The sequence below is a fragment of the Pithys albifrons genome, chromosome 16, assembly GCF_047495875.1.
Source record: "Pithys albifrons albifrons isolate INPA30051 chromosome 16, PitAlb_v1, whole genome shotgun sequence".
NCBI lineage: Eukaryota > Metazoa > Chordata > Aves > Passeriformes > Thamnophilidae > Pithys > Pithys albifrons.
The window spans coordinates 2,089,314-2,115,761 of record NC_092473.1 but is presented as its reverse complement, the minus strand read 5'-3'; the positions used below and the strand labels follow the sequence as shown (position 1 = coordinate 2,115,761).

General features: G+C 48.9%; 2 protein-coding genes across 3 annotated transcripts in view; one reads left to right on the top strand and one right to left on the bottom strand.

Moving 5' to 3' along the window:
* The window catches only part of CRAMP1 (cramped chromatin regulator homolog 1), a 55,881-nt gene extending 55,108 nt beyond the window's left edge, over positions 1–773 (bottom strand). Inside the window, exon 1 of the mRNA XM_071571115.1 lies at positions 306–773. The gene's annotated coding sequence lies outside the window, so the exon portion shown is untranslated. The remainder of the gene's footprint in view (positions 1–305) is intronic.
* Positions 774–6,226: 5,453 nt separating this feature from the next.
* Positions 6,227–26,448, top strand: part of IFT140 (intraflagellar transport 140) — a 98,712-nt gene continuing 78,490 nt past the window's right edge. Inside the window, exons 1-9 of one of the 2 annotated variants that reach the window (XM_071571523.1) lie at positions 6,227–6,303; positions 11,312–11,475; positions 14,661–14,882; positions 15,984–16,105; positions 16,769–16,911; positions 21,515–21,690; positions 23,110–23,201; positions 24,315–24,421; positions 26,266–26,414. In XM_071571523.1, coding sequence (XP_071427624.1) covers positions 11,329–11,475; positions 14,661–14,882; positions 15,984–16,105; positions 16,769–16,911; positions 21,515–21,690; positions 23,110–23,201; positions 24,315–24,421; positions 26,266–26,414 — 1,158 coding nt within the window. In that variant the 5' untranslated portion in view covers positions 6,227–6,303; positions 11,312–11,328. The remainder of the gene's footprint in view (positions 6,304–11,311; positions 11,476–14,660; positions 14,883–15,983; positions 16,106–16,768; positions 16,912–21,514; positions 21,691–23,109; positions 23,202–24,314; positions 24,422–26,265; positions 26,415–26,448) is intronic. The other variant, XM_071571524.1, reaches the window with a different exon arrangement.

Genomic DNA, 26,448 nt, shown 5'->3' with positions numbered 1-26,448 from the left:
TGATCCCAAAGGGAAAATCTCCACAGCCTCGCTACTTTGGTCCTACTCGTGGCCGTCCCTGCGCTACCGCCCAGCAGAGCCGCGTGCCCGGAGCGCCGGCCCGGCCGGGACAGCGGGGCCGGCCGGTCCCATCCCCGGTCCTGTCCTCGTCCCCGGTCCCGTCCCTGTCCCCGGTCCCATCCCCGGTCCTGTCCCCGTCCCCGGTCCCATCCCCGGTCCCGTCCCCGGTCCTGTCCCCGTCCCCGGTCCCGTCCCTGTCCCCGGTCCCATCCCCGGTCCCGTCCCCGTCCCCGGTCCCGCCTCACCTGCCGCATCAACGCCGCCGCGCAGCCTCTGCGCTCCGGCTGCCCCGCCGGCTCGGGCGCCCGCAGCCCCAGACCCGCCAGCTCGGGACAGGAGGCGGCCGGCGCGGAGCCCAGCGGCGCTCCCAGCTTCGCCAGCGGCGGCGGCCCCGCTCCCGGCCGTGGGGCCCACCTCTTCCGCGGGCTGCTCGGGGAACAGCGGCCGCGGTGCCGGCAGCGGCGGCTGCCCCTGGGCCGGGCAGTGGCGGGGCCGGGCCGCGCTTCGGTCGATGTGCGGTGCCGGTGCCGGGTCGCGGCTCGGTCGGTGTGCGGTGCCGGCGCCGTTGCCGGGCCGCGGCTCGGTCGGTGTGCGGTGCCGAGGCCAGGCAGGTGCGGGGCCGGGCCGCGGCTCGGTGTGCGGTGACGGGGCCGGGGCCGGGCAGTGCCGGGGCCGGGCCGGGGCCGCGGCGGTTCCGGTTCCTCCCCGCCCTGCCGGCGCGCCCCGCCCCACGCGCCAACCGCCGCCTCCCATTGGCCCGTGCCGCGCGGGAGCGAGGCGGGGGGCGGGGCCGCGCGCACCAGGCCGGCCAATCAGAGCGCGGCGTGGTGCTCGTGACGACAACTCGCGCAGAGGAAGGGGCGGCCGGCAGGGGGCGGGGCGCGGCGCGAGAGCTGGCCGGTGATTGGCTAAGGGGAGAAACCAATTGGGGGCACTACAGGCGAGCCCTGCGGGAGGGTGCGGGATCCCATTGGTCAGAGGGAGGGTGATTTGCATACGGCGGGCTATTTATGGCTGCCGGGAGGGCGGGTCCTCCCGCAGACCGGGCGGGGCACGGAGAGGAGCGGAGGCTGTGGCGGCTCGGCTCGGCTCGGCTCGGCTCGGCTCGGCCCGGCCCGGCTCGGCTCGGCTCGGCTCGGCTCGCTTTGCTTTGCTTTTAGTTCGGGCCTGCCGCTGCCTGCTCCGCTGGGCTCCCCGCCGCGCTCCCCGCCGCTCTCGGCTCCTCGCCAGGCGATGAAGGCGGCCCGGGGCCCCGCCGCGCCCGTCCCCGCCCGCCTTCAGCGCTGCCGTGCCCGGAGCCGCCGCTGCCGCCGCCGGGGACACCCCGGGGCCGCTCCCCCCGCAGCATTTGGGGCGTTCCTGGGCCGCGTCTCACCGGCGCTGTGGGAGGTTTGCTACCAGACATCCATCCCTTCGCAGCGGGAGCTCCTCGGTGTCCACCGGTGCTCTTAAGTGGTGACTTCATGTTAACTGCTAAGGAAGATAACTCTCAAAAATCTTGCGACTGGGACTGTGTGAGATCTTGTTTCCTTAATAAACTGTTGGTGGAAAGAACGTTAGATCATCTTCTTCTTTAGAACTTTGTGCCTCTCACAGCAGGAAAGGATGCCCTAGTTCTCTTCTGAGGGAAATCTTTGTAAGCTAAAACTTAGAAATTCATAACTATTTAAACTTACGAAGTCATAACTATTTAAACCTCATGGTGGTACCTAAATTCGGGAAGACTGGGCTCTCATGGAGACTCTTGCAAGTAATTATCTGTGATGGTGAACTGAACTTGAACATGCCTTGGGCTCTGCATCATAACCCGTAGATACACTGTAATACCTGGGATACTGTACTGCTATAAATAGAATTTGGGTGGGTTTTTCTTTTTTTTTTAACCTTGTCTCCAGTGCAGAGCTTTGTATTTTTAAATTACTTTTTTGGGTTTGTTTTTGTTACAATCTGGCACAAGATTATATGGCTTATTTTTGCTCCTTGGTTTGGCCACAACGAACTTCAACAATATTGTCAGGAAGTGACGAGTGCTGCGTTTCCAGTGCCGTGTATTTCCAGGCTGCTTTGCAGAAAGATGTGGAGTTACGTTCAGCTCCGGAGTTGAAAGTTTCCATTCTCTCTGTATGTAAATAACTTTCCATGCCTGAATAGCGCCGTTGCCTCCAGTGGGCTGTTAAGGTGTGAAATTGCTCATGTGTGTAAATGTTTGTGGAAAAAAGGCCGACTGAAAAGGAGCAGGACAAGAGCAGACAGGCAGGGGGGAGGATGAGACGTCAAAAGACACTTGAACTTCCATTTGTTCTTTTTTGATCACGGACCCTCCTGGCTATTCAGCTTTGACAGACCTGCATAGCTGCAAAATGCAAATAGTTTTCCGGTGTTTGTTGCTGTGGTTTCCCAGGCCAGGCAGGAACATCAACGAGGATTTGTTGCTCAGCTTGTGAATTTTAATGTATGAATAACAAACTGTGTTTTTATTAGAAGCAGCAATGCAGAACTGTCCAGTAGAAGGAAAAACGTTAAAACTTTGTTTGTTGAGATGTCCTCAATTTTGTATCTAATTTGCATGATAATCACTAACTGTAACATGGAAATACTTTTCCAAAGATCTTAGATGTAAAAGCCACCAATAAAGTGGATGTTGTTCTGTGTTTTCCTTTTAATAACTTAGAAGTTACTACATTTCATTCATAATTAGTTGTTCTTAAAAGGCTCTTAGGTTGTTTATTCTGGCAAATGGTAAGGGATGATTGTGTTGCTAAAGCAGTTCTTTCACGTTCAAGTAAGAGGATTTAAATGGAAGCACAGGCTGCTGCTGTTAATCCCTTGTTGCTCACGGAATAGGAAGCACCTACTGGTGCAACTTTACTTTTCTCTCAGCCTGTGAGGTCAAGCCCTTAGAGGAGGGCAGCAAATGTGCTGTGTGATCTGCACTGCTGCACAGCCTGTCCTGGGATTTTAGGGGCTTGCAGCAATTAGGCTTCTTTTATGGTACTGAGATACTGGAACTAGATGATCTTTAAGGTCCCTTCCAACCCAAAGAACTGTGATTCTGTGAGTGCAGTATCAGGAGGGAAGGTGTTGGGGTCCTGGGAATTCCATGTTCATTTGTCTTTTTACCACAGAAGCAGAGGTTCTTTGTTGCATATTGAAGGGCAGGAAAATTTAATTTCCAGCTAAGCCTGTGCAAGTAGGGATATGTAGTTTAGTTATTGGGCAAGATTTTGTGTAACAATGAACCAGCTGTCTTGGTTTGAGATAAGCAACTGCCAACCCCCCCAAGCACAGAGAGAAAAGCCTCCCTCCTAACACCAGGGAAAGGGAGGAAAAGAGAGGGGAAGGAAAAAAACCCACTTCAAACCACGTTTATACTAAAACTATATATATTTTTCACAGAAAGAAAGAGACAATTAGAAGAGAGTACAAATGTACACTCACACAAGTCTGCAACAACAAGTTTCTCACCTCAACTTCTTAACAAACACAAATTCTACTGTCCTAACTACACATTACTTAAGAAGAACCTTATTCCCCAGGGAGACAAACTCAAGCAGAAAGGAGAGACCCAGAACAACACATTTTACTTTCCTGAGATACCCTGTGAGCCAGTGGTGGCCCTGGTCCTCTCCATCCCCCCTGGGACAGCATCGTGAGTCCTCCCACGAGGAGGCTGAGAAGCCACTGCCTTAACCACTCCCACACTGGTTCCTACTGCCCTGGAGATGATGTTGGAATGTGGTATGGGATACAAACTTACTGGCTAGAAGAGGTCAGCTGTCAGCTCAGCCCAGCCCAAGTCAGCTGACAGCTTCAGCCTAGTCTGAACTTCAGAGCCCAAATCTAGGCCCACCTGGGTGAACCCATAACAGCAGCCAATTCTGAGAGCTCTAAAGTGGAGTCAGTGGGGCCATTACAGCCCAGAAAAGGATGATAAACTTTCTTTTTTGAGGCTCCAGCTGGCTGTGTATTTCTGATTCAACTGCACCATGTGGTTGTCTGAGAAAACAAGGCATCTGCACATGGTCTGCTCAAATCTCCAACTTCCACCCTGATGATCTCAAAGCTTCTGTGGGCACAGTGAGAACAGTCAGGCAAGAGATGAATTGCTGACTCTGCTGTGGGAGTGGCACCCGAGTGAGCTAATGGGGCTACAGAATATCCAAGGATCCACCAAGAAGTTGTGCCATAAATGAGTGTGTAAGAACTGACACCATGTACAGGAATAGAAAAAAGCTCCAGGAAATGATTTTGTCAGTTCTGCTGCTCTGGTTATGGGTGTTGCTGGCTTGTAATAAGAAGGTCCAAAGCCAGTGTTTTGGTTCTCTTCTTGAATGCTGCCCCTAGTTCTGAAAGAAACACTGTTTCAGTGCAGTGTGCCTCCCACCCAGAGCTTTTTCCAACTTGGTAACAAGTTTTGGATTGATTGTGGTGCTGTTTTGCCTTTTTTTTTTTAGAAGAGTCCTAAAAATAGTGTGTTTGTAAAAGGAAACTCTGATAAACACCACATAAATTAGGTGTTACACGTGGCCAGTCAACCTCAGAGGCTGCAGGAGCTGCTGGTCACAGCTGTGCCAGGTGTGGCTGCTTTTCATCTGCATGGAAGTGTTGTGACTTCACAGGAATCACAAATGACTGTGGACTGGACAGTGCTGTGGGGATTCGGTTTTGAGTTGCCTCTTTTGAGGGTGTTGGGAAAACCTGACTGTGGGGCTGGCCCAGTGTGGGACAAGGCTGGGACTGGGGCTGGGCTGTACCTGCCCTGGGCTGAGCTGAGAAGGGTCAACAGGAGGGAAACAGAGGTGGTTCAGGGCCTGGGGGGGCAGCGTGTGAGGACACTGAGGGCACTTGGTGTGTTCAGCTGCACAGGAGGAGACTGAGGGGAGACCTCATTGCAGGTCCAACTTCCTCGGGAGGGGCAGGCACTGAGCTCTGCTCTGTGGGGACCAGGGACAGCACCCAGGGAATGGCTGGAGCTGTGTCAGGGCAGGGACAGCACCCAGGGAATGGCTGGAGCTGTGTCAGGGCAGGGACAGCACCCAGGGAATGGCTGGAGCTGTGCCAGGGCAGGGACAGCACCCAGGGAATGGCTGGAGCTGTGTCAGGGCAGGGACAGCACCCAGGGAATGGCTGGAGCTGTGTCAGGGCAGGGACAGCACCCAGGGAATGGCTGGAGCTGTGCCAGGGCAGGGACAGCACCCAGGGAATGGCTGGATCTGTGCCAGGGCAGGGTCAGGTTGGATCTCAGGAAAAGGCTCTTCCCCCAGAGGGTGGTGGGCACTGCCCAGCCTCCCCAGGGCAGTGGGCACAGCCCCAAGGCTGCCAGAGCTCCAGGAGTGTTTGGATGATGCTCTGGGGCACAGGGTGTGACTGTTGGGGATGGGCCTGTGCAGGGCTGAGGGTTGGACGGGATGGCCCTGTGGGTCCCTTCCAGCTCGGCACGTTCCGTGAGGAGGTGCGAGGGGGAGGGAGGGCAGGGGTAGGGGGGCTCTGTGGGGTCTCTTCACACAGATGTTACTAGAAAGTCACTAACTTAAAAAGTTACCGCCTTTCCCCCAGACTCCCTGTCAGAGCTGCCGAGCTCCAGCCCGCACAGTGGCACCAGGTTACGGTATTTCTCCCTCATGCGGTCCGACTCGGTCGGGCTCTGTCGCGGCGCCTGTGACAGCGCTGGGCCCGGGGGGGTTGCGGGATCTCCTCTGTCGGGGCGGCGGCACCGCCCGCCTGCAGGGCTGGAAAAGGTTCCTCACAGATCCATCCCCCGATCCCCGGAGGCGGGTCTGGGGCCGCTCTCCGTGCCCAGCGCGGGGGCTCAGCGTGGCCACCCGGGCCGGGCTCAGCTCTGTCCTCCTGTCCCCGAGTGCTGCCCGATCCCTGTTCGGCACTTTCCGCTTCTTCCCGAGTGCCGCCAGGTGGCTGCTCGGCTGCGCTCGGCACTTTCCGCCTGTCCCCGATCCCTGCTCGGCTGCGCTCGGCTCTGTCCGCCTGTCCCCGATCCCTGCTCGGCTGCGCTCGGCATTTTCCGCCTGTCCCCGATCGCTGCTCGGCTTCGCTCGGCTCTGTCCGCCTATCCCCGAGTGTCTCTCGGCTCTTTCCGCCTATCCCCGATCCCTGCTCGGCTTCGTTCGGTATTTTCCGCCTGTGCCCGGTCCCTGCTCGGCCCCGCTCGGCTGTTCCCGCCGGGGCTCGGCGGTTGTCGCGGTAACGCGAAGCCCCGCGGAGCGATCGCGGCCTGTGGCGCGGGCGGTGAGGGCGGGCGCGGGCGCGGTCCGGGCGCTGCTCCGCGGCGTGTGCGGGGTCGGAGGGAGGTGCGGGGCGGCCGCGGCGTGTGTGGGGTCAGAGGGAGGTGCGGGGCGGCCGCGGCGTGTGCGGGGTCGGAGGGAGATGCGGGGCGGCCGCGGCGCTGCCGGGGGCGGTGGGAGCGGGATCCGGTGCGCGGTGGGAGCGGGGAGGGTGAGCGTGGCGGGACCCGCGTGTTGGGACCGCCCGAGGCCTGGGTTGGGCGCAGCCTCCATCCCCTGTGCGGGGCTGCAGGATTCAACACGTAAAAACCTGTTTTGCTGGTTAAAGAAAACCGTACTTAGTCGTTAATCATCTTTTTGTGGCACAGCGCAGTTTTGTGTTGCGTTTTTTCGTTCTCTGTGGGTGACAATTTTAAACAATTTCAGATTCAAAAGCCAGCGTTTCTTATAGGTAGGGACTGTAGGAAAAGCCTCGTTTTTGCTTTGGGAACTGTCGAGTCTTGTCAAAGAACTGTTGAGGCAGCACAGAGACCCCATTTGATGATGTTCCTGTCGGCGGGAGCAGCTCCACGATACAGCAAAGCCAGTCGTGATCAGCCTGCCTTAAATGCTAAATGTGCCAATAACGCATAAAAGCAACTTTTAAGGAATTGTCCCCAAAGACAGAATAGCATTTTTTTCCTCTGAGTGTGATTAATGTCTTGTGAAATAACGTGTGTGTGTCCTGGCTCACCACTGTGGCTTGCACCAATTGGAATCTCCAGGTTCCCTACCTAAATCCCAGAAAATTCAAACACAACAAATAAAAGCTATTTGTAAATACTCTGTCGACTTTTAAGTAATTAATGGAGAGGCTTTTCTGGGGGGAAGTTGCCCCATATCAAAGGATAATCTTCCCCTACTCCTAAAATGACGGACTCTTTGTGAAATCCTGTGTGAGTGTGTCTGTCTGTCTGTCTGTGCAGACAGACACGGTGCCCATACTGGCACATCATGGGCAGTTACCAGTCCATGCTGGTTCCTGTGTTGGTGATGTCTGTCGTGAGCTGACAAATTCTGACAGGAAGCTCAACAGGAGCCACCAGTGTGCCCAGGTGGCCAAGAAGGCCAATGGGATCCTGGCCTGGATCCAAACTAGTGTGGCCAGCAGGCCCAGGGCAGTGACCCTTCCCCTGGACTCTGCCCTGGTGAGGCCACACCTTGAGTGTTGTGTTCAGTTCTGGGCCCCTCAGTTGAGGAAAGAGATTGAGGGGCTGGAGCAGGGCCAGAGAAGAGCAACGAGGCTGGAGAAGGGACTGGATGTGGCACTGAGTGTCCTCTTAAACACCTCCAGGGATGGAGAATCCACCATGTCTTGATCCAACCCCATGGAGAATCCACCATGTCTTGATCCAACCCCACTGTGATCACCAGCCCAGGGCACTCTGTGCCCTGGGCTGGTGATCACAGTGGGGTTGGGTCAAGGGGTGGACTTGATGATCTCAGAGGTCTCTTCCAACCCAACGGAGAAGATTAGAGCAACAAGGCTGGAGAAGGGACTGGAGCACAAGTGCTGTGGGGAGAGGCTGAGGGAGCTGGGGGTGTTCAGCCTGGAGAAGAGGAGGCTCAGAGGTGACCTCAGCACTGTCTGGAACTGCCTGAAGGGAAGTTCTGGCCAGATGGGGGTTGGTCTCTTCTCCCAGGCACTCAGCAATAGGACAAGGGGGCACGATGGGCTCAAGCTCTGCCAGGGGAAATTGAAGTTGGAGATCAGAACAAATTTCTTTGCAGAGAGAGTGCTCAGGCCTTGGAATGGGCTGCCCAGAGAGGGGGTGGATTCACCATCCCTGAAGGTTTTTCAACTGAGCTTGGCCGTGGCACTGAGTGCCATGATCTGGTAATCAAAGTGGGGTTGGATTTAGGGTTGGGCTTGATGATCTCGGAGGTCTTTTCCAACCCAACTGATTCTATGATTCTATGCTGAAATAAGGCTGGACTTCCCCAAAACATTGATATCCCAAGTTCAGGGCCAAGTTAATGTTGGTGTTTGATGTATGGACTAGACCTGGCTCATGTCTGGCTAGTTAAGAACAGGGACAGAAAATTAGCTTGAACCTCTCTTTCCTCTGGGAGCAATCATTAATTAATGATGGGTCTAATGTTCATCTCTGGGAACCTCATGAAGTTCAGCAAGGCCAAGTGCAGAGTCCTGCACTTGGGTTGGGGTGTATGTATTTTGGACTCAGTTCTTAATCTGGTTAGTGATATGCCATAACTACTAAATGCCCTGAGAAGGACCCGGGGGTTGTGGTGGGTGAGTGGCTGGACATGACCTGCCCTGTGTGCTGGCACCCAGAAACCCCCGTGGGCTGGGCTGGTCCCACAGTGTGGGCAGCAGGGCAGGGGGGATTCTGCCCCTCTGCCCCCTCAGGTGAGACCCCACCTGCAGAGCTGCCTCCAGCCTGGAGGTTCCCAGCACAGGAAGGACATGGAGCTGCTGAAGAGAGTCCAGAGGTGACCTTGGAGATGCCCCAAGGCCGAGAATGCCTGGAAGTGTTCACCTGGAGAAGGGAAGGCTCAAGAAACACATCCCTGTGGCCTTCCAGTATCCTGAGGGATCCATTCAGTGCTGGTGCCTTGGGGTACAGCTGTGGTGCCACTGCAGGCTGAGCTCTGGGTGGCCAGAGAACCAGGCAGGAGAACTGCCAGCCCTTTGCATGGCAGAGGTTACAGGGACCTGTGGCCAGGTGAGGGACACCCAGAGACAAGGCAGGAGCCAACACACCCCACCCTTAGACTATAGGACTATAAAAGCCCGGGAGTTCCTTTGTTTGGGGTCCCTCCTCAGAGGCACCAGCTCAGGCTGTTATTTTGTTACTGCACCAAGATGAAATGATTTTAAAGATCAGGACATCTGAGGCTGCTCTGGGAAACCTGGGGTGGAGCTGGTGAGGAAACCAGGTCTGATTAGCTGAGTTGGTTCAAACTTGATTGTAACAATGCCAAGGTCATGGGTTCAATCCCCTGTGTGGGCCCTTGACTTAAGAGTTGGACTCGATGATCCTTGTGGGTCCCTTCCAGCTCAGAATAGTCTGTGAGTCTGTGACATCTGAGGCTGCTGTGGGAAAGCTGGGGTGGAACTGGTGAGAAAGCCAGGTCTGACTCTGTGTGGGGAGCACCTGCACTGGGACCTCAGTCCCAGCTCAGGGTGGGGTGGGATGGACACAGGAGCTCCTGGAGGGTCAGACAGGGAAGTTTCCTTAACAAGTACTTAAAGGGGGCTTGTAGGAAAAATGGAGAGAGCCTTCTTACCAAGGATTTTAATGATAAGATGAAGGGATAATGCTTTGAAACTGGCACATGGTAGGTTTGGTTTAAAGAAGAGTTTTGTGGTGAGGGTGGGCAGGCCCTGGCACAGGTGCCCAGAGAAGCTGTGGCTGCCCCAGCCCTGGGAGTGTCCAAGGCCAGGTTGGACAGGGCTTGGAGCAACCTGGGCTGCTGGAAGGTGTCCCTGCCCATGGCAGGGGGTTGGAAAGAGATGAGCTTTAAGGTCCCTTTCCTACCCAAACCATCCTGTGAGTCCATGAGCTCTTACTGTTTCCATGAATGGCCTGTGGCTTGTTTCAAAACTGCCCATTGGGTGTATCTGATCTGGTTACTGAGATCAGGTGGGGGGACTTGGTCATGTTCTATTCCAAGCCACAAAGTGGTTAGCTTTTTTCAGAAATTCTTTTTTTTTAAACCTTGAAAATGTAGAATGTGCCAGAATCATTTGTAGAAACAGTGCTACTTGGTTTTCCTTTTTTTTCCCTTGAAGACTTTGGAAGAGGCATCTGCCAAAGCTACATGAGCTGGAAGGAACAGTAAAAGTGAATAATAAATGCCTAAGATTACAGAGAGCAAATGAATGTTGGTTTAGTTATTTTACACCCCTGTGTAACCCTTTTATGTAAGCAATTTATTTATTTGTATATAGCACAATTCTCTACAGTTGTGGTGGTGAAAAATATTTTATATTAGAGATTGTCCATAATTTACATGACAATATCACTGAATCTTGTTTTTTGGTAAGTGCCAGTCTGCTTTTTTAAATATACCCAGTATTGATTGGAAAATTGTTCTTACTGTCTATTAATGCCAAAAGGGATGGTTGTATTAGTGACCTGATCAAAAGATTCACTTTGGAAGCTTGACAAACTCCCTTCCATCACTGAAGGGCACTGAAATACCTGAATAATAAGTAATATTTAGGACTACAGATGCAAGGAACACTTAAAAGCAGAAAATAGTGGCTGTGGAGAAGGCATTACAGCTGTATGATTTCTGTGATAAAACCATTATTCCATAGCAAATGGGGATTTGTTTTCATTCAGGCATCTCACATTTTTGTTTCATCTGAAGTGAAATTCTTTATTAGTTCAAAATTTGAGGCCAGATAAAACTTATATGCAAATATGGGCAACATTCTTCCCCTGTTAGAGGAAAATGAAACAGATAAATGAGGACCAAATGGCTGTATGGGTACAGAACTCTGGAACAGAACTGGAGATGTAAGAAAACTTAAAATACATGAAATCAAGACAAAAATCACACCAAATTTTATTTGAATGAGTTGTTGAGGGGTTTTGTGTGGTAATAAAACTAGACCCATAGATGCCACTTTGTGAGTGCTGAGGATTTTGAAGGATGTGAAGGTAAAGGTGGAAGGATCTTGTTGAGAGATGAAATGATTTGTCCATAGGCTGACTGCCCTTTTGTCAGGTGGTTCATGCTCCTTGTAGTGTCAGTGGCAAGATACAGAACTGCCAATTTATGGAGCAGTCACCCACCTTTCTAACCCAAGTGCCCAGCAAATTAGTTCTTTTAGGCACTGCCAGAAGATTTGAAGAAAAGAGACCTTAAAAGCAGAGTCTGTTCATGTCCATTTTACATCCTGGTGGATAAATATGGTAGGATAAATCTGCTGTAGCACATGTCTGGTGTGTGTATGACCTCAGTGAGCCCCTGCTGGAGCTGTTTGTTCTCCTGCCCAGGTGTGCAGCCCTTGGCCATGGCTGTCTACGTGGACCATCGCACGGACGCTCCCGGCTCCGTGGCCTCTCCCTCCCTCATTGCCTGGCACCCCCTGCACCCACTCCTGGCAGTGGCTTCCACCAGCACAGCAGCTGGGGGGTGTGTGGATATCTACCTGGAACAGGTGAGTCAGAGCAGCTTGGCTTTTGGGCTTGATAGAGTCAGAATCACACACTGGGAAGGGTTGGGAGGAACCTTAAAGCCCACCCAGTGCCATCCCTGCCATGAGCAGGGACACCTTTCCCTATCCCAGGTTGCTCCAAATCTTGTCCAACCTGTCCTTGGACACTCCCAGGGATGGGGCAGCCACAGCTTCTCTGCCCAACCTGTATCTTTGTGCTAGTTTAAAAAACTTCACATTTTGTATCTCTATTTTTGCAGCCTTACTTATGCTCCTTAAATCCCTCTCTCTGGATTTTAATTACTACCCTAAAGTAAACAATTAACTGGGGAGAGAAAGGACTTCACACAACAAACCTGTGAGGTTTATAGGGAAGACCCTTTATTACACACAGCACATGGTTTGTACAGGGTTAGAACTACATCTAATTGGCTAGAAAGAGTTTCAGACCACCACACTAGAACCTTTAATTGGTTATAACCCATATCTCACAAGTCCAGTGTTGATAGTACCTTATCCTGGCTGTTTCCACACACCTGCAGAGTCCTGTGAGAACCTACTGTGTGAATTCTTGGGGAGTAACCTCCTCCCTACCAGCCAGAAGCAGCTGAGCTCTTTGCTGCTTCTGGCTGATAGCTCAGTCTCACAGGGTTTGTGCAGGCTGCTTTCAGTCTTACAGGATCTTATACAGATCTGAATTGCTCACTTGTGATTTTTCTGTTGCTACACTACCCATGGCCTGTGCTATCTACATATTAATTACTGTCCATGGCCTGTGCTATCTACATATTAATTACTGCCCATGTCCTGTGCTATCTACAACATGACAAATTCACCAGTCACTCATCACATGTGTCTTTAAAAAGATCTTCATAAATTAAACTGATCTTTCTGTTGAAATTTAATCTTTACAGCCTTCAAGTCTTGTTTGTGATGATTACGGATTTGCTTTTTACTTCTCATAGTGTGAGAATTTCAGACCTATAAGTAAAATGAACTCATGCTGTTGCTTCTTGTTAACTATTAAGTGAATAGAACATAGTAAGAAATGAAAATTAAACAAATCACCAACTTGAGCCTGAACTGATTTGCTAGATCAGCTTGTTACTTTTGAGCAGGTTGTTTCAAGTACAGTTTCTGTCTGTAGACAAATATTTCCTTTGCCCACTCTAAACTTCACATGAGAGGCTTTGGTTGGCATAATTTTTAGGAAAAAAGTGTGTTGTTTAGGGAAATAGCACTACAAGCTATTATTAAGCAGCAGACAATGGAAATGTGTAAGTCTCTTAATAGGAGTAGTCTATGAAATATGTACTTTTCAAAGTGTATTATGAAAATTTGTCATCCAAATTTTACAAATGAAAAAAACAGTACATAGGTTAAATGATTCACCTGAAATATTCCTGCAAATGTGCCCAAAGGAGGATCTGCCTTGAAGAGCTGTTGGAGCATTAGATTATTCTGTATCCTCAGTGATGTGCTTTATTCTTTTTCAATACCTGGGGGATTTTTAACCTTGAAATGTGCTCAGAGCCTTCTTATCCTTCATAGAGGAGTGAAAGGTTGATATTGCCTGGGAGCTGCTCGTGTGTGCTGGGAGGGAAGAGCAGCTTGGAAAAGCAGGGCCAGGCTTTTCCTCACTCCACCCTGCTGTGTGCTCATGAGCCATGTTCAAGTGGATGTATTGCTTGTTGTAGCTGTGATGGTTTGATCCAGGCTTTCCCTGGTAACCAGGGAGGGGCTTGTCTGCTGGGTATTTCTCACATATTCTTTTCCCTCCCATGGGACAAGGGAGGATATGAGACAGGGAGATAGGAAGTGGCACTTGAGTTTCTGGCGAGGGTTGGGAGCAAGGGGGTTTTGCTGCTCTCAGTCCCTTCTCAGAGCCACGCAGAAGATTAGAGAGAAGGCATGAGTGAGAGAGAGGGCTGGCTTTCTTCTGAGAGTGGTTGGTGGGATTGTACTGTACTGGTTTAACTTGGAGGGTGGGAGGGGATGTTTGTTACCCATTGCTTTTGTTTTGTCTCTTTGTTGCCCCTGTTTCCCCCTTCCCTTTTCCCTTCTGTGCTGGTTTAGAGGTAAACCAGCAGGAGAAACGAACCCAACACAAAAGAGATTATAAGTCAGAGTTACAATTTAATGAAAATATTACAATAAATGCAATGGCACAAAGAGAAAAGGGTTTTAACCCACAAACCCCCAGCAGTATAACCCAGCCCCCTGGGGCACAAACACAGTGGGGTTTGTGGGGTTTGGCCCCTGTACTGAGCCCCACGTGGTTCCCACAAGTCCAAAGGAAAAGTCCAAAGTGGAAAACGCATAGGTGCAGCTGACAGTTGCAGGCTGGTCAAGAGTGGTGGGCTCCTCCTGTTGAGGTTCTGCTCCTCCTCTGGATCCAGCGGGGGGTTCCTGAGGTCTTATTACCCCAAGATATGTACCCCCAGGTCCAGGTGGGAGCCCCCAGTGCCTCCCCCAGGGCAGGGAGTTCCACACTGGGGGATCTGACTCTGGCAGTCAGGGGGGATTTTGGACTCGTTGCTGGCCCCTGAGCAGAGCTGAGCCCTCAGGTGGGTGTGGAGGTGCCAAGGAGTCCCTGCAGGGCAGTTCTCCCAGCTCCTCTGCCAGGCTTCTTTCCCAGCCAGCTCCCAGCCTGAGGGCTCAGCTGTGCCCTGGGCAGCTGCTGCCAATGGGCCACTGGGAACAGTTGCTGGGCAATGGCCCAGAGGGTTTAGAATGCACAGCTTTGGTCACACCCACACAGGGATAAACTGGTCCCACCTGCTGAACTGGGACACCTTCTTTTTCCGATTGTGGGTGCAGATTGTATACATATAATTGTGAATGTTTAGAAATATACATATGTGTATATCCTGACTTAACTCAGTTTCTTTCAAGTTTTTTTTTCCTTTTTTTCCTTTTCCCTGCTTAGAGGAACAGAGGGAGAAGGAGGTGCAACTTGGGGCTGGGAAACCTAAATGAAACCAAGACAGTAGCACATTCTCATGCCCATAAAATAGGTGCAAAGAGAATTTGTGCAGCCTCTTCCTGTCTCTGGCAGGCAGCTCTCCTACATGCCAGTCCTTTATCACAGGAAAAGCTCTTGTTATTGGGGAGTGAGCCTGAAGCTTGGGCTGCACCCATGGCTGAGTTTGCCACTGGGCTGAGCTTGCTCTGGGTTCTGTTTGCAGGGAGAACATGTGTCTGATTCACATGTGGAGAGAAGCTCCCAGGTGACAGTGCTTGCCTGGCACCCCTCCAGGCCCATCCTGGCAGCAGGGTGGGACATGGGAGAAGTTGTGGTACTGAACAAACAAGACAAGGAGCAGCACGTTGTGCCCCCAGATCACAGCGCCAAAATCACAGTCCTGAGCTGGAGTACAAGTGGGGCCTGCCTTGTGTCTGGGGATGAGGTGAGTGCCTGAAATGGCCAAAGTGTGTGTGATGTGGAACAGTGCTGGGAGTTCTGTCATGGGAAGGGATCATGGAATTGGTTGTTAGGGGAAGGGAGAGTTGAAAAAGTGACTGCTGCTACCAGTCTCTCACTTCAAGGAGGTTTGTCCTTCGCTGAAAACAGTAAATAAAAATAGAGCAAATTCTAATACTACTTTACTGGTATCTGTCTTAATGAAATAAAATGAGATTGAACTTCATATTGCAAATTGTTGCTGGGGTTTTTTCCCATGCAGTGCTTACATGGAGGGTCCCTAAATGCAAATTGGTTGCCTAAGCACTAACATAATAACAACAATGAATAACCATTCTAACATCCCAGCTGTGAGGGTGTAGGGAGTCAGTTTGGTGGGATTTGTGTCCCTTCCTTCCAATCACCAGGAGTTGGTGCTGCCTCAGCACCTGGGCCAGGCTGTGCTGACCAGTGTTAATTAGTTAACCAGCCTTCCTTTCTTTAGCATCTATGATTTTCATAGTTACTATATTCTTTTTCTAAAACTAACTTCTTGAATATCTACTTTGAAAGAGGAGAAAAGCTCCTGAAATTCTGGAATTCTTCCCTTAGGCTCTCTGCCTCCTGTGACTTCCCATGTGTCTAATCACATACCTGTGCTCATCTACATCAGTGTTAAAGCACTGCCTGAAGGATGCATGTGCTCTGCTGGGCTTTATCTCTATAGCTTTTCTTTCAGCAATCAGATAACTTGCAAGAAAAGACTTGAAAAGAGGGTTATAAAAACAAATATTTGCGTCTGCTGCTTGTGGAGGAAAACCAAGATAGTTCCATTTAATTGCTCTGGCAGTATAATTTTCCAAAGCATGGATAGGACCAACAAACCTTTTTAAATAACTTGATTTTAAATAAGCAAATAATATAATGTTCAAGATAATTTTGATTCACTGTGGCTTAGTGTTGAATGGGAGTAATTGTATGTGTCAATTAAATGAAAGGAAAGGTTTTGTCCTATCAACAAAACGTTTATTTTGGTGTGCACTGAGTAGCTGGAGTGTGGATTCTCAGCTGTGTGCAGTGTAATGAGTGCACTGTTGTGTTTTTCCAGCACGGGGCGCTGTTTCTGTGGAAGGTGGACCATCGGGGCAGAGTGCAGGGCCCTGCCCTGGGCAAGCAGCACTTTGGGCACTGCCTGGGGCACTGTGTCTTTCGGCCACCCCCTCCTGGAGAGTGAGTATTGGCCCTGCAGAGCTCTGCCAGGCCAGCCCTTTGTCTTGTTCCACAGAAAGACAGTACTACTCACAGAGGAACTATTTTTAAATATAAAAAAAGGTTCTTCTCCTAATTGCCCTTTGTTTCTGAGCTCTTCTCCCACTCTGGTGGCTGGGTCTGTGTCCTTTGTGCAACAACAGATCTTCCTCTTCCTGTCCCTACCTTCTGTCTGTTGCTGTTAACTCTTCTGTCTTTAGTTCTTCTACTTTGCAATGTTGCTGATTGTGAAAAGTAGAAAGCACACTGGAGACATGGTTATCATTAAAGTATTAGAAAAAAAAATTTAAAAGTAAGTTCTTTAACATTATTATTTCTTCTTCTCCGAGCAAGAAATAGGAAACAGCTCTAGTAAAAAAGAAGTTTTCATTTTCTGGGGTCTTCTGTTTCACGTCTCTGCAAAAATAATGATGCTTATGGAAAAAAAAGGTGAAACAATGCAAATAAAAACTAATATTAAAATTTAGTTTTGTATCTTTTTGACTTTGCCCTTTTCCCAGTCAGTGTATGAAACATCTTTATTCTCTTTATACAATCTGCTTTATTAACTACTCATCCATTCTTTGAGACTGAAACTACTCTGTGATATGCAAGGAATTGGGAATGAAGTATCTCTGTCTGCAGGGACTTTGTACAGCTGGCAAAAGCAGCTGTGAGTGGTGATGAGAAGGCCTTGGATATGTTTAACTGGAGCAAAGCTGGAATGGGATCCCCTCTGAAAATGGCAGGCCAGGAAGGACTCTCCTTCTTTATCACTTTGACAGATGGTAAGAGCAAAACCACTTTGCCAGTCTGCTGGGAAGTTTCCTTGAAGCTTCAAAAAACTCAGTGCATGATAGTCCTGTTTGCATATCTCCAACAGCAGGAGTATATCCATATATTCATCATATTCATGTATTCAGCAGGGTAGGGTATTCATAGGAGTTGTAGAATGTTTGAAATTAATAAAATTATTTAAATCTTGCTGTGTTCAGGGTGGTCCTGTCCACAGGGACACCACAGGTGCTGGGTTACTCAGGCTCCTGAAGAAGGGAGTGCAAGGAGAGCCATCTCTAACACATAAATGTAGACAAAATTACCAGTTGTCAGCATTTTGTACAAAGCTTCAAAATACTGTATGTGTTGTGGGTTTTTTTCCCTATAAACAGACAAATGCTGCTAAAACATACCTTTTAAAATAAGTTCTAATTTTGCTTTTTCACTCTTTTCTCATGCTTTGACATGATGCTTCAGTCTAAGGGAGTAAAAAAGTCTGTCAGTTTTCTCCCTAATATTGTTTCTTCCTTGCCTTTCCCTCTATCTGATCTTTTCCTCTTCCCTGTCTTTTCCTCTCCCTTTTAGTCTCCTGGGTACCAGTTTGCTCCAAGCAATTTCCTTCCCACCCCAATTGTTCCCATGATGCCTTCTCTCTCTAACCTGCTTGTTCTGAGCTGGGGCTGGAATGTGTGTGACAGCAGCACCGTGTGTGTCCCTGGGAGGTGATTCAGGCACACAATCCTCCTGGTTCAAGTGTTAACTGCTCTGAAGGCGTTTCAGTTCCGTCCATTCTGCAGCTCAGTTGCAGTTTGAGGCAGTGCTTTGTCAAGAAGGACACCCTCGTTTTTACACCAGTGTGGCACTGGTGCAGCTGGCAGGAGGGGCACAGGCCAGTGCCTGCTTGGGAAAGGGATACAGGACGCTGCTCAAAGGTGTTATACAACCACCCACGTAGCCAATTACTTGGTATAAAGGGTAGTTTAATTTTGTAAGTAATGAAAGCTACAGAGTAACCAGCGCTGGGTGCACGGGGAGTCTCCGCTCTGTCAGTGACACTCAAGCTCCCAGGCTCCCTTTTTATACTGTCAGAGTAGGTTTATTTTTAATCAGTTCTGATAAATTATTTTCTTCTCTCTCCACCTTGAGATCCTTTCATCTGATTCTGGGTGTTGTTTCTTGGTGGGTTTGGGGGTTGGGTCTTCTTGAGGTGTGATTCTTAACTTAAAATTTAACCAGACACAATCTTGTTAGTTAAGCCCTATCTGTTGTTTCGAGGTACTTGTTCTTTATCTTAATTGTGTTTACCTCTCTATTGTATTTAGTATTCTCAGCTTATCTTTGGTCTGCACTGTATCTATTTTACTTCAAAGGCTGCTTAGTTATTAACTTTAGTTTTTTCTTTTTTATACATCATTTGATAAGCTCATAGACATTCTGTTGCTAAATCTTTACTGCATCAAGCTACACAGAATGCCTCGTTATGTTCTTGACAGGAATTAAGTCTATATTCATCACAAAGGTACAGGGGGAGAAGGAAGCTTTGGGAAGCTGTGCCTGTTCCATCCTCAGCCTCAAAGCCGCTGCTGTGGTGGTGCAGAGCCCCATCTAGGGGCAGGCTCGGGTCCTGCGAGTGCTTCCCTTCCTTGGGCCTCCTCCCCAGACTACTCAAAGTTCAGTCAAATGCCACTTGCTTTTGAGCAGTCTCATTGACTGGGTTGGTTTGGGCATATGTGTGTTGGATTCAGTTCTTAGTCTAGTTACTGACCTGCCAGAACTCCCACATGTCCTGAGGAGGAGTTGGGGGTGTTGGTGGGTGAGAGGCTGGACCTGCCCTGGCACCCAGAACCCCCCGCTCCGTGTGCTGGGCTGGTGTGTGGGCAGCAGGAATGGGGGGATTCTGTCCCTCTGCCCCCTCAGGTGAGACCCCACCTGCAGAGCTGCCCCAGCCCTGGGGTCCTCAGCACAGGAAGAACGTGGAGCTGCTGGAGTGAGATGCTCCAGGGCTGGAGCCCCTCTGGTGTGGAGACAGGCTGGGAGAGCTGAGGGGAGTTCACCTGGAGAAGAGGAAGCTCCAGGGAGACCTGAGAGCCCCTTCCAGTGCCTAAAGGGGCTCCAGGAGAGCTGGAGAGGGACTTTGGGCAAGGGCCTGGAGGGACAGGACAAGGGGAATGGCTTCCCACGGCCAGGGGGCAGGGATAGATGGGATACTGGGAAGGAATTGTTGGCTGTGAGGGTGGGCGGGCCCTGGCACAGGTTGCCCAGAGAAGCTGTGGCTGCCCCATCCCTGGGAGTGTCCAAAGCCAGGTTGGACAGGGCTTGGAGCAACCTGGGTTGCTGGAAGGTGTCCCTGCCCATGGCAGAAATGTTGGAAAGAGATGAGCTTTTAACAGTCCCTTCAAACCCAAACCATTCTGTGGTTGAACAAGGTCAAGTTATCTGTGCAGTGTTTTACTTAAGGGAGAAAATAAAGCAGTGGGACAGGACCTTGAATTATTTTTGTATAGCTGGAATGTAGAGGGTGGTAATACATTTGCAAGACTTTTGGAAATCTAAACATGTTTTTAGTTAGATACATCATATTGTTTCTTGAGTACAGCATTTTGGTGTATATCCCTTATGTTCATTCTTACACATTTGCATTTTCTTCCTCAGCTTCTGGGGGAAGATTATTTAATTTCATAGGGTTTTTTGATTGCATTGGTTTAAAATGTCACCCTTATATGGTTTGCTAAGAAACTATGTGGGTGTGACATGAGATCTGTCAGATTTTGGTGATGCTGGTTTGGGTGATTTTAGTAACACCACTTGCAAACGACTGTGCTGGTTGTTGGGGTTTTCACTGCCCAAAGAGCCACAGCCAATGTGTGAGGTTCAGTAAGGCCAGTGCTGAGCTCTGCACTTGGGCCCAACAACCCCATGGAGCTCCAGGATGGGGCAGAGTGGCTGCAAAGTGCCCATCAGAAAAGGCCCTGGCAGGGCTGGTCAGCAGTGGCTGAACATGAGCCAGGTGTGCCCAGGTGGGAAAGGAGGCCAAGGGCATCTGGGCTGTACCAGTCATGGTGTGTCCAGCCTGTCCCTGTGCTGGCACTGCTGGGGCACATCCAGCCCTGGGGGCATTTCTGGACCCCTCATGACAGGGGAGACATTGAGGGGCTGGAGCGTGTCCAGGGAAGGGAACAGAGCTGGGAAGGGGCTGGAGCAGCAGGAGCAGCTGAGGGAGCTGGGGGGGCTCAGCCTGGAGAAAAGGAGGCTCAGGGGGGACCTTCTCGCTCTCTGCAACTCCCTGACAGGAGGGGGAAGCTGGGACAGGGGTCGGGCTGTGCTCCAGGAACAGGGACAGGAGGAGGGAAAACACTGTTAAGCTGTGCCAGGAGAGGTTTGGATTGTGTACTGGGGACATTTTTTCCATGAAAGGGTGGTCAGGCACTGGCAAAGGCTGCCCAGGGCAGTGGTGGAGTCCCCATCCCTGAAGGTGTTCAAAAGACATGGCATTTCATGGTGGGGTTTAGTGGGCATGGTGGGACTTGGTCAGGGGTTGGACTTGATGATTTTGAAGGTCTTGTCCAACCTAATGATTCTGGGGTTTGATGATTTATAGAGCAGTACAACTTAATGAAATTATAGTGCCTTTTAAATAGGTCATAGGTTCCATAGCTGCTGTTGTCAGTGTTCTTAGAAAGACACTCCTATTTCCCACTGAAATTATTGGATTAAAGCTGCATTTGGTGTGTGGTGCATCTAAACAATGATGAATTTCAGGTCCACAGTTGTCTGTCATTTAAACTCTGCTGTACATTGGACCAATTCTTAGCTGCCATTCTTCTTTCACAGATTATTTCTAAGACTGAAGATTTCAGAAGCCATCATGCTTGGAGGAAGTTTACTTGTAGTTTAAAATTATTTAAATGATTCCCCTTTGGATTTCCTAAATGGGGAAAACCAAGCTTTGGTTTATTGCTCCTGTCAGCTCTCAGTCTGTGTACTGAGACAAACTGTAAGACAAAAAAATTGTTATTTTTACCTTTTCAGCACTTGTGGAATGTTTTATTGAGGCAGAAAGCAGCAGTTCAGGAAAGAGATTGAGGGGCTGGAGTGGGGCCAGAGAAGAGCAACGAGGCTGGAGAAGGGACTGGAGCACAAGTGCTGTGGGGAGAGGCTGAGGAAGCTGGGGGTGTTTAGCCTGGAGAAGAGGAGGCTCAGAGGTGACCTCAGCACTGTCTGGAACTGCCTGAAGGGAAGTTCTGGCCAGGTGGGGGTTGGTCTCTTCTCCCAGGCACTCAGCAATAGGACATGGGGGCACGATGGGCTCAAGCTCTGCCAGGGGAAATTGGAGTTGGAGATCAGAAAGAAATTCTTTGCAGAGAGAGTGCTCAGGGAATGGAATGGGCTGCCCAGAGAGGGGGTGGATTCCCCATCCCTGGAGGTTTTTCAGCTGAGCTTGGTCGTGGCACTGAGTGCCATGATCTGGTAAAGGGACTGGAGCTGGACCAAGGGTTGGACTTGATGATCTGGGAGGTCTTTTCCAACCCAATCCATTCTGTGATTCTGTGAACTGTGGGTTTTGTAGCTAAAGGCTGTTGGCTGAAAGCTGCACCTTGTTGATGTGTCCTGCAGGTTCTGTGCACTATGTGAGTGAGAAAGGAAAAACAAGGCAGGTATTGTCCACTGACAGCCTGGTCAGGAAGCTCCTGCTGCTGGAGGGAAGGGATGTTTTACTTGTCATCACAGAGAACCTGCAGCTGTCCCTGCATGCACTTACCCCTGAGGGAGAGGCAGAAGAGCTCATGAAGGTAAGAGGGTAAATTTGCAGTGTTTATTCTTCATAAGTATTTGTTTGATTTGTTTGATTATCACTATTTTACTTGCAAGTGAATTAACTCATTTTTATTTCTCAGACAATACCTCGATGTACAAACAAAAATATGCTCATTTAAAAGTGGACTAGAGTGATGTTACTGAACTTGGAAAGATGGTTTTTAGATTCTGTGATCTTCCTGCTTTTTCATAATTTTCTTTCATATTGATCCTATCTGAATCCTTTTGCATTTAATTTCCTTTTCTTAGTGAATTAGAGAAAAATTAGAAATTCCAGTATAATCAAATATTTGTTAAAATGGATAATTGGTGATCTGTGTCCTGAGTTTTATTATCCTCAGTGACTCCACCTCCTCTGGTGACTCTGCCTTTGTCTGCACGTCTGAAAGGTCCTTTAGTTTTTACACTGTGAAAATGTTCTTACAGCTGAAAAGCTGAAGGAGCTTTCAAAAAACAACAGCCCACAAGTCACAGAATCACAAATAATAATGGAGTGACCCCAAAATTGTTGTATGGGGACAAAAAGCAAACAAACCTCTTCCAGGATTTATAATCTTCTTATCTCAAATAAAATACTCCAGTGTTACAGAGTGCTAGTTGCAGGTGGAACCCAAACCTTCACCTTCCTAAGGTGTTTTTTCTTTTTATCTAACATAAAAACCCTGGGCTCTTATGTATGACACGAGTGTCCACCTCCTATTGATCAGTACTCATGTTTGACTAGAAGTAAGATTTGCTATTTCACATTTTAAAGCAATCTTTATTAAGTTCTAAGAGAAGACCTAGTGCAAGAGTGAAAAACTGATCCCTTCCTACTTAATTAACCCACCACAAGGTTTCTTTTATTGCATTTATACATCCCATGCTTTAGTGGGGATCACTATTAGTCTGTATGAACTGAGAGATGGGTTAGTGGGGATCACTATTAGTCTGTATGAACTGAGAGATGGGTCAGTGGGGATCACTATTAGTCTGTATGAACTGAGAGATGGGTCAGTGGTGATCACTATTTGTATGAACTGAGAGATGGGTTAGTGGGGATCACTATTAGTCTGTATGAACTGAGAGATGGGTTAATGGTGATCACTATTAGTCTGTATGAACTGAGAGATGGGTTAATGGTGATCACTATTAGTCTGTATGAACTGAGAGATGGGTTAGTGGGGATCACTATTAGTCTGTATGAACTGAGAGATGGGTTAGTGGGGATCACTATTTGTATGAACTGAGAGATGGGTTAATGGTGATCACTATTAGTCTGTATGAACTGAGAGATGGGTCTAGTTCTTAATATATCTTAATTTTTAGCCAAACCAGGCAGTTCAGATGCTCACTGTCCTTCAGAGTGTTCCTCCCACCTTCTGTAAATGTATTTCTTTGCTTGTGGCTGACAGGTAAAGTTGAGTGGGAAGACTGGTCATTCTGCAGACATCATTCTAATAGACCACAGCCTGGTTGTCACAGCACTGGGGGAGACAGTTATAAGGTAAGAACCCTTGTTGCAAAGTTGTTCTGGCTGCCCCTGGGGAGGGCCAGCTGAAAGGTTTACACTCTGCAATGAACTGAATTCTTTACTGAAGTGTTGGCTGGGTTTTTTTACCAATAGTGAAAAACTCCCAATAGTTCCTAATTTTGCTTCTCAAAATCAATGGAGAAATGAAATGAAAGGTCTGTTTCCTTGAGGACAAAAGCTAATTCTATATGGCATGCTTTCTCTCTAGGTATTTTATTTTGTCAGACAGTGCTACCCAGATCTGTTCCTTCCTTGAGTGCTCTTATTGATTTCTTCTAAAAATAAATCCACCTGGGGGTTTTGCATGAAAATACAGCCACTTAGCTGTTCTTGCCATTGCTGCTCTCTGATCCTTAACGTGTTCACAGCATCAGCAACCAGAAAAAAGTGCTTCCTTTCCAGGTCCTTTCTGTTACTGTAATACAAGACAAGTATTTCAGTTACTTTTGTCCCTAATTCTTTAAAGTATATATGTTGTTTTGCTGTGCTCTTACCATGTTTTGTAGTTTTACATTTTGCATATTTAAAAAATATTTTTTTCCTGTCTTTGCTATGACTTGCTGTACCTGTTTCCTCTAAGTTCTTTGGAGTGTTCATTAACATCAGAAGCTCCCTTGATTGAGCCTCTGTCTGCTACTGCCAGACAGAATCTTCTATTAATTTAATGAGAATGCAAGAAAGACCAAGTATCAAGAAGGGATATGTTTTATGGCAGTGTTTAGTTCTAGAAAATAAATCTGGAATCCAAAGGTCTCCTGGCTAACCAAGGAATATTCTTAAAATAGAGGAGAAAGCATAGTAAGGAGGAGGAAAATTGCAAATAGTTCTCACTTTTTTCTTTCTTTTCTTAAAGCTCATTTTGCTTCTGATTCCTTTCTTCATAGTTGACTATCCCAAAACATGCTGCAGATTAAAAATCCAAAGGAAAAGGAGGAAGAGTGTTAAGAAATTCACATTCCAGAGAAGCCACTGACAATTTAATTTTAAAAACTGAATGATCTGGGTATTAGGGAAATAGCAAATTCATATCATGTACACCTGGAAGGAAAAGCATTGTTAACACTCCTGTTTTCTGTGCTGCTTCAGGTTCTGGGATTTGGACCGGGATGAGAACTATGTGCTGTCTCCAGATGTGCAGTTTGGCTTTGAGGGAGGAGAATGTATTAACTGTGTGTCTTACTGCAGTGCTAAAGGTGAGAAATAACTGGCAGCTGTGCCCTCTTGGTCCTAAACCTTGTCAAACCTCAGCCCTCAGTGTGTTGGTCTTGTGCCTGAGGGTCTGGGTGGCAGCTTGGGGTGCAGAAGGTTTGAGTTGGGATCAGAAATGTGCCTTTGAAGGTGCAGGGAGATTGTTCAATACTCAGCCACACTTTGGCTCACTGTGGAGTTGTCTCATGGCACACAGGCTGGATTCCCTCTGGTACAAGTACTCTTGGAGTACTCCTGATGCACTCCAAGTTTTGGGCATTCAGCCTGCAATGCAAAGGAGAGCTCACCAGCATGTGGTGTGTGCATGCCAGGCCCTTAAAATGGGTCTTTTCCACAGATCTACCAGTGTATCACCTGGTTTGCCAGTGTGGGCACAGCTGAGACCTCCTGGGATGGTTTCCAGTGCTGCCCATGGTGACTACAGAAACAGCTGTTCAAAAATAAACACAAGCCATTAGCTCAGTTGGTTCAAACTTGGCTGTAATAATGCCAAGGTCATGGGTTCAATCCCCTGTGTGGGCCATTGATTTAAGAGTTGGACTCGATGATCCTTGTGGGTCCCTTCCAGCTCAGAATAGTCTGTGAGTCTGTGAATATGAGGAGCAGCTGAGGGTACTTGGTTTGTTCAGCTGGACAAGAGGAGGCTGAGGTCAGTCCTCATCAGAGTCTGCAGCTTCCCCACGAGGGGCATGGAGGGGCAGCTCCAGTCTCTGCTCTGTGTGACCACTGACAGGATCCGGGGAAGAGCTGGAGCTGTGTCAGGGGAGGGTTAAATTTGATGTTAGGAAAAGGTTCCTCACCAGGAGGGTGGTGGGCACTGAACAGGCTGCCCAGGGCAGGGTCACTCCCCCAAGGCTGATAGAGCTCAAGGAACGTTTGGACAACGGGACAGAGACAGGGTGGGATTGTTGGGATGTCTCTGCAGGGCCAGGAGCTGAGTTCCTTGATCATTGTGGGTCCCTTCCAGCTCAGGATCTTCTCTGGTTCTGAATTCTAAGAAATGGTTAAAATGAAGACATTGGTGCATTTAAAGAATAAGTTCATCTGGTAGCTTAGAAAGTGCACCTTGCCACGTGGAACTTCTCCCATTGTTTCTCTGGAAAGGTTCCGCAGTCCAGGACTAGGATACTGGTTTGCAGAGAGGCAAGAAGTGATTCTGCTACAAGTTGCATTCTCAGTACCTGACTTGGGTTGAGCTGGCAAAATGCCAACTGCCCAATAGAGAGTCAAAGCTTCCCTCCCTGCACTGAGAAAAGGGAGGAAAGGAAAAAGAAACCCCTCAAACCAGGTTTATGCTTAAACTAACTATATATATTTATACAGAAAAGAGAAAATTAAGAGAAACTACAATATAGCACACACAAGTTAGAAATAACAAGAAATAACTCCCCACTCCCCATTGAAAAGAGATTCCATCACTCTGGATCTATAAGCCCTCCAGAAAACACCCAGCAAGAAACAGAAAGTGTAACAACAAAATGTTTCTACTTCCCTGAATTCAAACAAAATGCAAATAGCAGCAGCAGCAGCAGGGCCCAGACAGCAGGGCAGCAACTGCGTGTCCTGCCTGTTCTTCAGCCGTGATGGAACTGAGTGAACACCTCCCACTCCTGTATTGATATCTCAGGTTTGTGTCATCTGGTATGAAATATTTCTCTGGTTACTTAGTCAGGTGATCCCTGTCTCTCCTGATCTATGTCAGTTCTCTGAGACTGCTAATTTGAGGCCTGGCTAAAAGTACCACAGTACCTGAGCACTGGATTGGCTGCCTGTTACACTGCATGGTGTGGGTTTGTTTTGCTGAGGTTGAGGTGTCTGTGCATGGCAGGTCTCTTGGCAGCTGGAACGAGCAGAGGGAGAGTGGCAATGTGGAGGAAAACAGCAGGGGCCGAGCAGAGCACACAGGCTGTGGAGGGGAAGGAGAAGTGGAAGTTCCAGGCAGCCACTGAACTGGAAGGAAATGTCACTCAGATACAGGTAAGGAAGGAAAGAGCCTGCCTGAATGTCAGTG